Below are 16,530 nucleotides of genomic sequence, written 5' to 3'. Positions count from 1 at the left end.
CCTGTCCTAGGATCAACGGGGTGGTTCTGGTCTGGGGGCCGAGCTGCGTTTCTGTCACAGTTTGTCAGCATTTACATGTAAATGCACATAGCTTGAAGTGTAGCATCAGAGAAAACCTGCTTTCTAAAGATCCTCTTCTATTAAGTTAGCAGGTCAGCTAATGAAGTATATTAAATTATAAAACTTCACTCTGCACATCTGAGTCAGACAACAACCTGCAAAGTTCACACAGGCAGAACTCCCCTGGGCCCTAACGTTTGTGAGGTTACGTACGTACTTGGTTAGCACTTACTGCTGTATTCGTCTTGCAATACTGCTGATCACGGGCTTGTAGAGCGGAAAGGTGATTTGATTTCTTTTTACAGTAGACACTGGGAGAAACTGAGATATTCAGAACACCAGAAAGACTAAAAAATGCCAGTGGAAAGTATTCTGAGCTCAGAGCATTTGTTATTTCACACTATCAAAAGGTGAAAGGAAGAAATCACTTGAGTGGGTACTGTGGAATCGGCTCATGGCAGGGTGGAGACCAACCCATGATAAATGCTAAAGGTCAGAGCATTGCAATCTAATCAGCATGGTGTGATCCCCAGGCTTTTTATCACAAGCACGTTTAATCTTTTATTCTTGCAAGAGGTCTTTGAAAGGGCAGGGGAGGGAGTGAGCTTCAGAGGATGTGATCTGTTGACTTGGCACACGTTCACTTTAGGTAATTGTATCACAGAGCGATAGAATATCCACAGTTGGAAGGGTCCCACAAGGATCATCGAGTCCAACTCCTGGTTCCACACGACACCACCCAAAAATCACGCCATGTGTCTGAGAGCGGCATCCAAACACTTCTTGAACTCTGGCAGCTCAGTGCCATGACCGCTTCCTTGGGCAGCCTGTCCCAGTGCCCGACCGCTCTCTGGGTGCAGAACCTTTCCCTAACACCCAGCCTGACCCTCCCCTGTCCCAGCTCCATGCCGTTCCCTCGGGTCCTGTCGCTGTCCCCAGAGAGCAGAGCTCAGCGCCTGCCCCTCCGCTCCCCTCGTGAGGGAGCTGCAGGCCGCCGTGAGGCCTCCCTCAGCCTGCTCTCTTGTAAGGAGAGCCTGGCTATGGTGAGCTGCTGCTTTGAACAATTTTGGAAGAGACTACTTTAAATGATTTTAATTATCACTACTTCTACTTGAATGAAATGAAATCAGTTTCTCATTTGTCAATCACTGAATATCAACATAGTAGTTTAATGCCAGACCTTAAAGGAAAACATTGATTTCGGATAGTGCTGCTTTTCCCAGAGCTGCCCACAAAGCTGGGATTACATGAGATGTGCAGTAGTGATATCCTAAGTCCCATGTTTTGAAAATAAAATGGTGAACAAAACTGAAATGCTGAGCTGGGGCTCCACGTTACTGTTCTTTACACTGGGAGGAACGTGTAAGGAAACACATCCTTCCCAGCCAGGGTTTGCTTGTTGAGCTACAGAAGCATATCATGATGGCACTGCTAATCACTACTCCCAAAGGTTCAGAAGTGACACAGATTTGATGGGAAGGGGGAGTTGATCTGTATTGTTTTACCTTCGGTCTTGCCCCTGATTACTTTTCCATCTCGGTTTCTAAAGGAAAATAATGGTAACATGTAGCAGAAATCTCTCACTTGCTGCAATCTTCAGCTCAATCTAAGTACTTCTTTGTGAAGGTTTTCCCTTTGGCAGTGGCATTCTGTATGTAAACTTCATTATGCACAAACGAGGGAGAAACAAGTGCAGAGAATGACTTTTAAACTATAAATACTGGTCTCCAAGGCAAGGTGAGGACTCGAGGAACAAGTGGAGAACTAGGAGGAAGGATGAAAGTGTTGTGAAGGTGGACGTGCCTTGGTGTGACAGAGTCTGTTTTGGGGTGCACGGTCATCTTCCTCTGCTGCAGCTGCTCAGGGGCAGTCCCAGTTTGGCTCACCTGAACTCATCCATGGGAAATCTGGTCAAAGAACAAGCCTTTAGAGAAACACAAAGGTAGGGACGAGTTTGCCGTGTTAGAAGGGAAGTTTTTACTTTTTTTTTTGCTTTGGATTTAGCCCTGTTTGATGAAGGGAAAGCGTTAAAGGTTTCTCCATCGTTTCCTGTGTGCAACCGATTTATTCATGCAGCTCCTGTAACACCAGCAGGGACTATGGGCACATTTCCTCTGTATCGGCATCGCTGTTTCTTTACCAGCGGAGACCCATCTGTAGTTTATTAAAGAATTACTGTTGTTTTTGAAGACTAATTCTCAGCCTTGTCTTTCCTTCTGCTGTTTAGTGCCTGAAGAGCAGCTGCACAACATCGATGAGTACGATCTCAACGTCGTCCGTCTCTGCTTCCAAGCTTTCCTCCCTGATGAACATGGCAACTACACGTTAGCTCTTCCTCCTTTGATTTCCAACCCGATCTATGACAACAGTAAGTACCAGCTCAGTCAAATGTGTTTTTTTTCACTTTTTTTTTTTGGTCCCTTTGCCTGAAATGAAAAATACCAGGACAGATTCTGAGGTTTTGAGCTCTTTGATAGCCCTTGGGGCACTTTTCTGTTTTGGCACTGTTAGATTCACACCTAACGCATGACAACACACTTGGCATCCTCTCAAAAGATGATCCCAGCATGAAATGTTGGTACACTGGAGTCAGCATTGTCCGTTGCTGCCACGGGCCCACTCACTGGTGCTTTCTCGGCCCTTGTTCACATATGCAGCAATGCCTGCAAGGACAGGCCTGCTTCTGATGTGCCAAGCAATTAAAATTATAATGAGATAGATGGCTGCCACAAACTATCTGTTATGCACCTAAAGCTTGTTTGTACCAGTGAGGAGTCTTGCCTTTGACTTGTGAGGGCTCTGCAACAGAGCTCTCAGGAGATATTTACCTCAGTGGGACGCTGTCCTAATGCTTTTGTACAGCCCTTCAGTATCCCGTTCAGTCATATTTCAGTGTAGAGGTAGGTAACAGGGGAGCTGAGGATTTCAGCCCTCACTGTGTGCTGGATTTCTTCTCCTGGGGAAGAATAGCAGAAGAGCTCTTAATCGTGGAAAATCCTTTTTGGCAGTGATTTTTGTTTCTGCAGTGAAAGTATTTCCGTGTCAGATATTCAAGGTCAAGGGCCATTATTTTAGCAGAAGCTACAGCATAAAATGAGATCTGCATTTTACACATTGATGCCCAGGATTTTGTTGATGTGTGCATAACCATTATGGAAATGTTTAATACGAAATCAGGTGTTTTTGGTATTTTTAGTCTCTTCTAGAGTTATCTAGAAGTTGAAATTGTGTGCATTGTCTTACTGAGAACACTTGTAGTATTAATTAGGGTTGAGATAGAAATGATAGATGAGATTTGCAGCTACATCTCAGATGCCATTTAGAAATATGCCAAATCATGATTACTCGTCTGCGTTGATTGACGTCAGTCTTTGCTAAGCTGCTGAAATGACAGATAGCTGTGTGGAGGGGGAAGCTTGGTTTTTTAGTGTGGGTATATGTGGGCAGCTCCTGATACACTGTAGGTATCTGAAATCCTCCGTGTAACATAGCAGCAGTGTAAATAAAACAGTGCATAACTGTAACCACAAATCATAAAAATTATGCTGCTGTTGTCTGGAACAGCAGTTTCAGATCTGAATTTCTTAAAAAACGTTAGCATTTGTCAATCAGCTCTGTTGTACGGTACTGGCTAACAGGTTATAGCTTTAGATAAAAGATAAAAACGGATGGTGCAGTGGGTTTGGGAATCCTGTGTTGTTACACTTAAGGCTTTTCCAGCCCTGTTCAGCTCAGGATCAAAAAAAAAAATATATCCAGAGCTTCTCAGAAAATCAGCTTTCACATTTTAATTCCAGTATTTTCTTCCCTTTCCAACACTTTTTAGTTTCCATGTGCTTTGGGTAGTAGAGATATGTAAGAATAACCTGAACATTACGTGGAAGCAATCACATTAGCAGAGACTGGGAGTTTATAACATACAGTGTTACAGGCAGCTTCTGTTTTCAGTTGCTTGTAATGTTAACTGGTTTTGAACAGAAATTTACCAAGTTGCGCTGAAAACTCTTGGGAAGAGTCATAGAAAGCATCGTGCTGTTTCTGAGAAGTGAAGTTGGGAAGAACGTGTTGTTCTGCCCCCGTGGAAAGTGGCCTGATTTTTGGTGAGCTCATTCTTCCAGATATTTGTTACTGTGGCCATGCTTTCTGGGGGCAAGGAACAGGAACAGGGCGGGCACAGAAGCGACAGGGAGGCAGGGGCGTGTGCGAGGGAAGAGAGATGGGAAGTGGCATGACACCACAGGACACGACCTGGCCCGACAGGCCACACGGTGTGTTTCCCTCTGAGGCTGGCACCCAACTCGCTGTTCCTGCCCAGCACCGGGGCGGCCAGCCGTGGTGCACCCACATCTGTTGGTATTCACGTTTCTTGCACTTTCCACCCCTTCTAAACCCCATTAAAATAAAAGACAAAATGAAACGACAAACTGTAGCCCAGGACACTTTCCCCAAAACCTGTTCAAAAGACATTGAGTGCCATTTAAGCATACAGAAGTGAAACAAAGGTAAAATTAAGCTTCTCCTTGCAATTCTTAATTTACTCTTCCTGTGAAAAACGCACAATGACACTGTCAATCATATGATCCTGTACTGTTTCTGGTTTTGTTTTGTTTCCCCTCCCTTCAAAGTTTCTGATTCATTCAGCGAATGAAGTGTTATGTGTCACGCAGTAAACGAGGCTGTAGCACCCACTTATCGTGCTCATCACTGCACACAGTAACTACGTAATTGGGTCTGGCCCAAGCTTACAGGGAGCTCTGTTCTAAACCTGTGCACCTGTGTGGTGCTACGGCGTACCTATACAGCACCACAAAAATCCAGGCAGGAGCCTAAAGTGGATTTTTTCTGTGTGACACCTCGAGCTTTGGCTTTGCGTCTCCTCTCTGTGCCTCGAACAGGGAGCCCGTGGTGGTGGGACCGCGCCTCGCTGTGCTGATGGGAGGGCACTGAAGTGCATTTGGAGTTGTGGGTCGTGACATAAAACTGGAGAGCATCACAGGATAGCGTAGTTTCATTTTGCTAGGATTGGACTGGGAGAAGATCTTTTAACACTTCTCAATCGCTAGATCGTGACATTAGTGCCTTTTTAAATAAATTGTGACAGCCCACAAAGTGTCTAGGGGCTGTTCTTCATTGCAGTAGTCTCCTGTCTCCTTATTTACCCTGCAGAAAAGCTGCTGCTGGTGAACCGGGGCAGACACAAGAGCTGTACCAGGCAGTGCTTGGATGTCGGCAGTGTAAGTCCCTCGTAGCCATCAGGCTGTTGAGGCACAACCTGCACGCTCCAGCCGTGTTGAATTTATTGCAGTGTACAACGTTATCAGAGGTTGCACACAGGCTGCGAGTGCTGCCCACGTACAGCCCTGGCTTGGGGTGGAATTTGGAGCATTTTTGAGTGAAATCTGCTGCCCTGAGTAAAGGCCTGAAGGTTCCTAGACCTGCTCTCAACCACCCAGATACAGTGAGAGAGGACAGGTTTGGTGGCCAAGTGTGCCTGTGAATAAAGCTACAACCAGATACTCAGGAATTTTCTTGACTTACTAGCTCAGCGTTTTCCAAAGAAGTGTGACTGTAACATGTAATCAGTTACTTGAAGAACTGCTTTCAATTCTACATCTTGAAGGGCAGCAGTGCTGAGCATAATGGCATCATTTAGGGAAATATTTTGAGACTACTCTAGAATAGTTAGGGAGTAAGTGGCACATCTGCCCTGGACTCTTGTGTTTTGAGAGGAGCGGCTGAGCTGTAAGATAGCTGTGCCGCTTGCTGACTCTGGATTTGCATGGAACATCAAGCCCTGCTGGAATGATTTTCTTTTAGTGTGGATTTCAGAGCGTGTCACCATCCTCCAGCTGTTGCCTTCCCTTTAAATACCTTGATTCCCAGCACCTCCTCTTCAATAGTGACAGTTACAACAATTCTTTGTCATCCAATTTGCCTGTTTGTTTCCAGGAGCTCCCAACACAGCAGAACTGAGAATTTGCCGTGTGAATAAGAACTGTGGAAGTGTAAAAGGAGGAGATGAAATATTTCTACTGTGTGACAAAGTTCAAAAAGGTAACCTTGGCTAGTTTTTTTTTCCTTTATTCCAAATGGCTGACACTACTGCTTTCTAGATGGGGAATTTAAACCCTTCACTGCACTCCTGTGTAAGTGCTCTGGTTTTAGCTAGGCAGAATAGCTTTCAGGTTCAAGGGCTCTCAGCACCTCTGAAAGATGCTCTGTGCCTTTAAGGTCAAGGCATATACTTCGCATCTGAATTCTGAGTCAGGCTCCTTTCTTCTTCCCCCTTCTGCTTTTTCTCCTGCAAGTTTTCAGTTTTCTTTAGCTTAACAAGCATCTTGTGTTTGTATCGGACTAGATGATATAGAAGTCAGATTTGTCTTGGACAACTGGGAGGCCAAAGGCTCCTTCTCACAAGCTGATGTTCACCGCCAAGTTGCAATTGTGTTCAGAACGCCACCGTTTCTCAAAGACATCACCGAGCCTGTCACGGTGAAGATGCAGTTAAGAAGACCTTCCGACCAGGAAGTCAGTGAACCAATGGACTTCAGATACCTACCAGATGAAAAGGGTATGGTTCCCATTAGTTGAATTTTTTAAAAGTTACTATCAATGCAGAACTCTTGTTTAGAGTAAACAGTAACTTAATTAGTAAAAATTTTACAATGCTACTTTTACAATGTAAATTTAAAAAACAAAAAACCTAACACTGGTCAGTTTGCTCCCTCTTTCAATGAAAATATCAAGAGTCATGGTTAACAGTGTCTTGGTTTGTTAGGAGTGTAGCCACATCTGAAATATATTTTTTTAAATACATTTTTCTACAGTAAAACTTACACGAGTGGGCCCTTAGAGAGTTTCTTTACAAATTATTATTATTATATCAAAGAGAATTTTAATTAACGCTGGTTTTCCGTATACTCCTTTTGTTGTAGATCCGTATGGTAACAAAGCAAAAAGGCAAAGATCAACGCTGGCTTGGCAAAAGCTCATACAAGACTGTGGTAAGGGAAATATTTGTCTATTTCTTGTTTGAGCGAACTTAATGGTTAGACGGGGTCATTTTATTTGAGAGCAAACATTCAAAATAGATTCGTGCTTCTTCCGTCACAGGATCAAATGCGACAGAGAGGCCCAAAGTGGCTTTGTTTTCTGCTGCCAACCCTGAAGGGAAGATGATCAAGAAAGGTAAGTTTTGGCTTGCATGTCCCAAATCCAACAGCAGTTTGAAACAAGCAGTGTCCGATTGCTGTGGGGAAGGGCTGGTGCTTTTCAGGAAGCACTGAAGGTCCCAAGGCAGCAGCAGTACCTGTCTCTTATTCCTCCTCAGCAATGCTGTAACTTCCTTTTTCCACAGGAGAGTGCTCTAGCCTCTTCATCATAATGCTTACATTTAAATAAAATTAAAATTATACTAAGGCCCTCTCTAAGCACTGCTGTCTTTAGTTTAGATGAGTATTCATCTTCTCTGGGTTCAGGTACTCTGTCCTTCAACCCTAACACTCAGTTCTGGCCTTCCCTCCTCTTCGCTAAAAATTCTGGTATCTCCTCAAGCTTTTCTCCCTGTATGATACTGGTACTTTTGGCTATACAAGCTAAACCCATCAGTTCTTTGTTTAAATGTAGGCTGTCACCTTCAGCATGCCCCATAAAGGGGCATAAGGCAGACAGCTGTCTTGCTGCTGTCCAGAATTACAGCGCTTGTCCCGGACAGCATTTGAGCAAGTATTTGAAATGCAGATCCACAGATAATCTCGTTAAGACAGAACCACTTTTGCTATGCATTTTTGCCATTTGTAATTAAAACAAACATACAAAATGGCATAAAAATACAGTAATGTCTTTACTCTTCACAGAACCAAACATGTTTTCATCCACGCTGATGATGCCAGGGCTAGGAACTCTGCCCAGCTCCGGTCAGATGTACCCCGGGTGCAATCAGATTCCCCATCAGCCCGCACAGGTGGGTCCAGGGAAGCAAGACACGCTCTCTTCGTGCTGGCAGCAGCTGTACAGCACCCCGTCCTCGGCTGGCAGCCTGCTCAACGCGCACCCACAGAACAGCTTTGTGACAGACGTGCCTCAGCCTGGCGCGCAGGGCAGCAGCACTCTCCCAGCTTTCCACGATAACCCTCTGAACTGGCCTGATGAGAAGGATTCCAGCTTTTACAGGAATTTCAGCAGCACAAACGGGATGGGAGCAGTGGCAGTGTCAACTGCAGATGTGCAGAGTGTTTCTACTAACAGCATCGTGCACCAGACTCATCAGGCCAGCACCACAGCAAGCATCATGAACATGGAGACCGATGACATGAACTGCACTAGCATAAACTTTGAGAAGTATAATCAGGTGTTAAATGTAAGCAATCACAGGCAGCAGCTCCACCAGGTGCCTCCAGCTTGTCCACCTGTGGTAGCCCCTGGCAGCACACCTTTTAATTCACAGTCTAACTTAGCTGATCCAGCAGTTTACAGTTTTTTAGACCAAGAAGTTTTAAGCGAATCAAGACTATCCACCAACCCTATCCAAAATCATCAGAACAGCATTGCAGATAGCCAGTTCTATGACACCGACGGTGTCCACGCTGATGAGCTCTATCAGTCTTTACAATTTGATACCATATTACAAAGCTATAACCATTGAGCCCCCACTGTTGGGCTGAAGTGGGGTACGTACAGCAACGAGTAACTTACCCTTCTTCTGGATTCCCTGCTTTCTCTTTCAGAATGTCACTATGTAAGTTTCACGATGTAACTTAAAGTTATATATTACAGCCCAAAGACTGGTGCCCATAAAGAAGAAAGGTGGGAGTAGGGTTTGGGGTTCTGTACTTTAGAAGTGCCTCTTAGATGTTTTTATGCTGTTGGAAAAGGGAATTGTTAATACTTAAAGCATCCTTACCTTTGGGGATAGTAAAAGTTGGTATCTTCAAAAGGGTCAAATTTCATATAATTCACAGGGTTAAAATTGCCTGCAAAGAAACTATTTTTGCTATGGAAAGTATTTTACGTTTTGATAGAACAGAAACTAGGAAGAAACTGCACAAGGGCACTCTAGTTCAGATTCACCTAATGTTAAAGTTTTACTCAATTTGCTTGGAAGATTCAGGTTTCTTACCCTCTTTCGTATAAAATATTTTTCTCCTAAAACAAGATCATGCATTGATTTTTCACATTTTCACCGTATTCCATTTGCTTTCAAGGCAAATTTACTCTAAAAAAAATTTAATGACTATGTCATTGTTAGATATATTTTAAAAGACCGGAAGGTTTGAGTTTTTAAATAGTCCAGATCTGTTGTAAATGAATCACTGCACAGAATAATGAACAGAAAGTAAGGACTTCTCTGCACTTCATCCCAAGTGCACTATTTTAAATGACAAAACCCTGTTGCTTTAGGAATGGAGCATGCCGTTATTTCTCCGGAATTTGTTTTTGTGTGTATGTAGCTGTGATGCGTATTTTATTTTGATCTGCAGAAATATTATTGAGCCGAAGCCTCTACCTATTCTTTCCTCAGGTATCCTGGCAGTTTCCTGCTATGCAAGTGACTGCTTAAAAAATGGCTCAGATCCGGCCTCCCCACCACCCCCTCACAAGAAGGCTTGGGGCAAACCAAGAGGCAGTCTTAGTGCAGCCTAACTTAGATGCACTGTATTAACAATATAAGGCCATTTCAGTCCGTACTAATTAAAAACATTCCTTTACGCTCTGTATCAGAAACCAGAACTTCCTCTCTTCACTTGCTTCCCAATCTTCATTCTTAGCCTGAGGTGTGAGGTGTCCGAGGACAGCTCGCACAAATTAACTGGCTAGGTGAGACACTCGTCTGCATATAGGGCTTTGCTATTTTATTATTATTATAAAAAGCAAGACAGCAATAAATGTATCAGTGCATTTCTTAAGTTATAGAGCTGTTTCATATGGCAGATAAGGCTTAAGAATCTAATTTTTACTGTTTGGCAACATAAAACTGCACCATGAAAAGATGCAATAAATAGCACACTTGAATGTAAAAGAAACAAAAAACACAACCCCAAATCAAAAAAGCTACTTGAGATGTACAGTTGTATGCAAGGCAAAAAGGAACTCCAAAAAACTCAGTGGTTTATGGGAAAGCAATGACTGTTTAAGTGCAGTAATTCACTGCATTCAAAGCAGTGAGGTGCTGCAGCTGTAACGCATGACACCAATTACACAGGTTTGATGGAAAAGGTTCTTTCAAGGTGTATAAATGAAGTTTGGAACGCTGCTTCCTGTAACTCCGATACACAACAGAATGAATTGACTCTCCACACTTACTTAAAGCAAGTTTTTCTCACTTCTGCAAAACACTTACCTTTTCAGGAGCTCCGCCACAGTCTTGTGACAGAAAGACCAAAGAAATACAAAGAAAGCTTGAAATGTGTTGTTTATTCAGTTCTTTTTTTGAAGTTCTCAACTTTAAGTTTATTAAAAGTAAACATTTTCCTTACTTTATAGAATGCTCTTTATAGTACAATGTGTTTTTACAGTATAATTAAATATTTTCAAAGTTCTGTTTTCCTTTGTAAACAAGTTGGTTTGGTAATTAAAAAAACTGGTTATACTAAGGACTCAGCTTCTGCAGCCTTCTCAGATTCACAGCATCCCTCACATTAGGGAGGCCAGAGCAATCGGAGAAATTAGGCTTTGGCTTACTTATCCTGGGGCTCTTTAGACTATTTTGTTCCGTTCACAATTACTGTTGGTTGCTGTGAAACCTTAAGCAATGTGTATATTAAGGGTTCATTTGCACTCAGCATTTCTTTGTGGCACAAGAGTTGACTTGTTGGGCAGATGGGCGCAGAGCACAGACGCACTCAGGCTCAGCTAGAGGTGTATACCAGGTACAGCATGCACTCACCGCCTTCCCTGCAAAGAGCTGTCTTCAGGCTCGGCTATGCTGATACAAAAAAATGGAGGGGGACATTTTAGGTGCCCAGTTGCTTGGAGAAATACAGCAGTTTCATTTTAAATCTTTCCAGTATGAAGAAAGATGATGCTAAGGAACACTGCTTGGACCTTGTTTTTCAGCATTTTCCACATAACGGGCTAGAAAATACCTTCCTCTTACACACATACCTCAAGAACAAAATTAAATCTTGCTCTTGTTATTCTCACAAAACATCCTGAGTATTCACAAGTGGGTAATTTACTTTTAAAAACAAGATGAAGGCCAAAGTAGAACATTAACATTATTGCTGCAAAATTCCTTACAGATTATGCTAGTTCAAAATGTTTACCTTATATTAGAAACTGCAGACTTTAAACAAAGTTCAAAGACCGGATTACAGCTCATTTTCATAGAGCCGCGTGATAACCGAACAATAAATGACTAGCTAAACAGCTGTACAGACATTTGCATCATCAACTTTTTTCTTTTTCCTTCCTCTGGTGTATTTCACATTTATCATAAAAAGCCATTTAAGGCTTTTTGGTGGACCTCGCTCCGTTGTATGGAGAAGATTAGACTCAGCACTTTTAGCATAGTCTTTAGAGCCTCATTTCTCTGCATTCTGATTCTTAACATGGTGTCCACTGGCACCATGACATTGTACAGCAAATTGCAGGAAGCTGAACGTGAGCGCACCTTTAGTGTCTCTGAACTATGACCGGAGTAGGAGTCCTTCCTGCTGCTGCCTTGGTAGTTCTATTTGCCCCCTGGGACAGCTCTTCTAATGTCTGTCATGCCCATAGTGCAGCCTTGCTTACATTTTTCCCCTCTAGTTTATGGAATTTATAAATCATATTTTAGCTCACTCTGAGTTTCTGTCAAGAAATCACACTGATACGAGACTGAAATTCTCTTTTGTTTGTTTTCTGAATTCAGTTTCTTAAATTTTCCATCTTTCGCGACACTTCCTTTCTGGGTACTGATTACTATCTGAGGCAACTACTCCTAGAATCTGTTGCTCATAACAGCTTTAAGATTAAAAACAAAGAAATCTTGCTGTCTGAATCAGGTTCGTACTGTTTTGTATTGGAAAAACAGGAGCTTCTGAACTGCTGCTATACTCGTGTCACAGTGGACTAGGAAAACAAATGATGACAGACAAGTTCTGACAGCTCATCACAGACAGAGTATACAATATTTAGACTAATTTTTCAAGCTGAGTTTTTAGGCACTCCTTTGTTAGGCACTTTTTTTTTTTTAGGCGCTCCATACATTTTGTATGCATTAGTGCCTTTCTGAGCCTTCAACTAAAGTTACTGTTCATCTGCTGTACTGTAAAGTCCTGGCAACGCTGACTTCAAGGTAACACATCTCAGTAATCTTCCCTGTCCCTAAACTATTTTTTCCTGGAAAATAATTACCCTCAATCTCTGAAATGTTCGTTAATGAAGAGCCCTTAAATTCCAAACCTTAATTTCTTGAGGACAGTGTAACTCTTTTGTACTAGAGCTGAGCAGAAACATCTTCCTAACCGAATTAACATCCAGGTATCCATCCAAGGCTAGGTACTAGAAAAAATGCAGCATGCTGCAACCATACTGCAAAACAAGGCATTTTATCTCTGTCTTGGTCTTTTAACACCAACATTCTTCAGAATGTTTTATATTTATTTGCACTTTGGGGTTCCCGGTATCCCTATTTTTCTCTAGAATTCCATCACGCATTGTCAGGAATTCCCTATCTTTTGGTGACTCAAGGGGAAATCCTGTGCGTGAAGACTGTAACCAGGCCAAAGAGCTGCTGAGGCCACTACTACCTCAGAGCGTAGTTTCTAGGAAGCATCGCTGATGTTTTACAATGAGAAAAACAGTTTTAAGTGCAAAGTTTTTATCTGCAAACTGTGTTTCCCTTTGAAAAGCACTCGGAGGCAAATCTGTCTGTCTCTGAAGCTAACATTGATCAAAAAGCAGCCAGCACAGGGTAGAATATCACCTCGTTCCAGGCACTACCCTACTGCTTTCAGAGTCTCCTCTTGTGAAACAGTCCTGCATGAACAGGGCTCAGAAAATGCTAGGACTGCATTTCAGGCAATACAGTGCTACCTGCATCCAGACAAGAAAGCTACAACATCCTATATAAAAAGAGTAAAAAAAAAAAAAAAAAAAAAATCTGGCTTTAGGGAGGGTGATTTTTAATTAAAACATTTCAAACAGTACAGCATAAAGCACATTTAATGTACTCACTTAGCACGCCGTTTGCAGGCAGTATACCGTTTGTTTTTCTTATGTTTTTTTTTTAAAAAAAGATTTGTTATCAATACATTAGCTTACCAAAAATGTTGTATGCACAGAAAGAATTAAAATAGGGCTAGATATTAAATGAACACTACCTATTCCAGAGTGTTTGAAGTTGATTCAAACTAACAATATCCTTTGTCGGATCAACATGATCCAAACATTTGACAAAAACACTTTGCAACCGAGCTGTAATACCATACAGTGTTCGGTAAACAGCTGATGACATAGGAGCTGTTTTTTCCTCATCCCAGCTTGAAGAGCTAATTATCCAGGGCTGGAGGCCAGTCAACATCAACAGACTAGAAGAGCAGGAAAAAAAAAAGGTACAAATCAGCAGACGATGTTTTATGTATACAGAAAGACTTGCCATTGCTGTGCTTGTCTGGTCTAGGTTAACAGTGGGAAGAAGCAATACGTAAAGAGAGACACCATGGGAGAAGGTGAGGAGGAGGGTGGCATGAAAAAGCCACCTCATTCTATTGGCTCCACGAGTATCGTCTGGAGCTGGGTTTTCTTCATAAAATGCTGAATTGCAACTCCTTTTACTATTACTAGCCAGAATCAGTTGATGCAGACCTGTATTTGTCGAGTATCCAAAGCTGCTACTTAGAAACATGAGTTATCTTCTAACCTGAGCTGTAAATCCTACAGATGGGCTGTTACAATGTGAAAACAACATGTTGATTGATGCCACAGAAATATTCAGGTATTGGGCAGTGCAGGCAAGACTTGAGTAGAAAGCCATCAGCTGTCCCCAAATCTGCCTCCTCAGCAAGGAAAACTACACTAAAAGAATAAGCAGGCAAGCATTATGCAGAAGAATTATCAAGGCAACATCATTAAGAGTAATTCTGATGTTAGTCAAAAGGGACAGAACATGCCTGACACTTTATTAGAAGCAACTGTAATAATTACTACAACTGGATTATGTCTTTCTTCCCTGGTCTCCCTGAGGCCACATCTCCAATTTCCTTCGGGCATAAACTTGTTGCTCACCCTCTTCCAAATGTTGTGCTGTTGCGATCGCAACACAGGAATCACAACACAGCACGTTAAATGCCTTGGCTCCAAGACTGCCTACATTAATCACACCTATTCCTTGCCTAATCTACAGCTTCATCACAGGATTAGGCTCTTAGGCTAAGCTAAAATGCATTACTAGCACGATGACTAATTATTTGGAAATCCCTAGACATCCTTCAGAGTTGCATCCAATAAAAGTAGTGACACCTATCCGTGTGAGAGCGATACTGATCAGCCTGCACCAGGTTCAGATGCTCCTGTTTTCAGTGCCCCCTGCAAGCTCTCTTTCTGTATTATCCCACCACAGATACACAAAAAACTGCATGTCTGCTGTGCAAAATTTAACACATAGACAGTCTTCCAGAAATACATGACAACAAGCATGCTGGTAACTGGCTACTCAAAGTGAAAATTCATGTTTTAAATTGATCTTGCCAAACCACCAGGTTTAATATTCAATTCAAATCTCTACATACATTCTTTTAGCCAAAACAAATTTTGTAGTTACAAGTCAAATCTACATCATCTGACTCCAGCAAGTGAATAAATATATTTAGTTTGAACCAGTGTTGAAAGAGGAAGTCTCTCCTATTTTTTCTCCGCCCCCTTTTTCAAAAGAAATGATGTAAACATAACATAAAAAGAAAAGGCTCTATTACAATGGGTCCTAATAATAGGTGTCATCAATTCCTGCTATGTCCTCCCATCCCTCCCCCAACATGAACTCAGCAGAGGAAGCCTATCACATGACACAAGCATGTGGCAGTGTGGTACAAACCATTATCTTTGCATAAACGTCAACTTTCCTATTAACTGAGGTAAGAAATGTTGATTTGGTTAGAGCGATTCCATTGAAAGCATCTCACAAATGCAACTACATTACTAATTTCCAAGACAGATAAATAACGAAGAACTCACTTCTACATCCAACTCCAGAATGTCAGCAGTTCTGTTCAGTAGGGAGCCAATATTTGGCTTTGTTCTTCCAAAGTCTCCATGCACAAATTCTTTAATGTAGCTAGAAAGGGTGGCTAAGGAAAGGTGTATTGTGCCATAAAGGCCTCCAAAAAAAGAGTGTGATGAAAAAACATACTCAAAGCAAAAATAGTGTATTTTTCTACTGCTAATCTAAATCAAAGTGAACATCCTGTTAAAACTATCCTTCACATCCTGTTAAGCTCATACCCATCTTTAAAAGACTACTAATTCTTGGCTTTTTATACATTTTTATAGCTATCAGATACTTCTCCATCTATCAGATTGCTCACCACCAAAATACGCACGAAGTGGTAGCATTTTTGAATGAAAGCCCACGTGAAATTCTGACATAAAAGCAAACATCAGCAAGATCTGACTGCTGAAGAACGGAGATTTAGAAACACTGCAGAGATAAAAGCAGGAAACTTCCCATTGCCTGAACTGCTCTAATCTACAAGGTGTTTCGTAAAGGCATTGTGTAACAGCAGCTAAGGATACGTTCCTGCTTGAGTCTTCAGATGCAGGCGAAAGTGATGCTCATCTATGTACTCAGACTTCATGGTGTGAATGATCCGACATCTTACGGCCAGAGGCCTTCTGTGAAGAACCCGGAGAGGTGTCTTCTGGTCAAGTTTTAATTCCTATTACAAGAGGGAACAAAATAAACGAGGAAGGAAACATGCAACACACTGCACGGATTGAGATGAAGTTATATGTACCATTAGCCAATCGCATCTGTTTTTTATATTGTGTTATGGGAGTTGAGTAATCTTCTGGAGGAAAGACTAATTTTTTTCATGTTTATTGAAAGAAAGAAGGACAGCCATCTCGGAGGTTACACGAGAAAGCCTCATATGAACACAAACTAATGGAATCACATATACAGAGGAATAACCTTGAAATCTCCACGGTCGTTTGCTGGAATAACTCCAGGATTTGAAACCTCACTGAGAGCCTCAGGCAATCAAAAATAAAATAAAAATCCCATCCACAAAATGCTTTGTCTAAACTACAGCCAACCCTCTAGAAATAATGGGGGGGGGGGGGGGGGGGGGGGAAGTTCTCAGAATAGGCTTTTAAGAAGCTCATTCCCTACCCTCATCCCCTTCCCCAAAGAACACTTTGCAACACTTTGAAAGGCAACCTTTCGGGAAGTGGGTAGGCATACTGAAAAAAAAGAAAACAATAAAAACAGTTCACAACAGTTGTTTCCCTGAACTGCAGTGGTTCAAGCCTCAATTTGAGAATGATTTCATG

General features: G+C 42.1%; 2 protein-coding genes across 8 annotated transcripts in view; one reads left to right on the top strand and one right to left on the bottom strand.

Annotated features, from left to right (window-relative positions):
* REL (REL proto-oncogene, NF-kB subunit) overlaps positions 1-10,652 on the top strand; it is a 33,019-nt gene extending 22,367 nt beyond the window's left edge. The window contains exons 5-10 of the mRNA XM_080587892.1: positions 2,288-2,428; positions 6,010-6,114; positions 6,419-6,631; positions 6,996-7,064; positions 7,174-7,248; positions 7,917-10,652. Coding sequence (XP_080444018.1) covers positions 2,288-2,428; positions 6,010-6,114; positions 6,419-6,631; positions 6,996-7,064; positions 7,174-7,248; positions 7,917-8,704 — 1,391 coding nt within the window. The 3' untranslated portion in view covers positions 8,705-10,652. The remainder of the gene's footprint in view (positions 1-2,287; positions 2,429-6,009; positions 6,115-6,418; positions 6,632-6,995; positions 7,065-7,173; positions 7,249-7,916) is intronic.
* Positions 10,454-16,530, bottom strand: part of PUS10 (pseudouridine synthase 10) — a 34,896-nt gene continuing 28,819 nt past the window's right edge. For all 7 annotated transcript variants that reach the window (XM_080587901.1, XM_080587904.1, XM_080587903.1 and 4 more), the window contains 3 exons: positions 15,772-15,914; positions 15,214-15,313; positions 10,454-13,571 (listed from right to left, as the gene is read on the bottom strand). In XM_080587901.1, the coding sequence (XP_080444027.1) occupies positions 13,533-13,571; positions 15,214-15,313; positions 15,772-15,914 (282 nt within the window). In that variant the 3' untranslated portion in view covers positions 10,454-13,532. The remainder of the gene's footprint in view (positions 13,572-15,213; positions 15,314-15,771; positions 15,915-16,530) is intronic.

Source organism: Anser brachyrhynchus (assembly GCF_964034855.1).
Source record: "Anser brachyrhynchus genome assembly, chromosome: 3".
NCBI classification, from domain to species: Eukaryota; Metazoa; Chordata; class Aves; order Anseriformes; family Anatidae; genus Anser; species Anser brachyrhynchus.
This window is presented reverse-complemented; position numbering and strand designations above follow the sequence as displayed.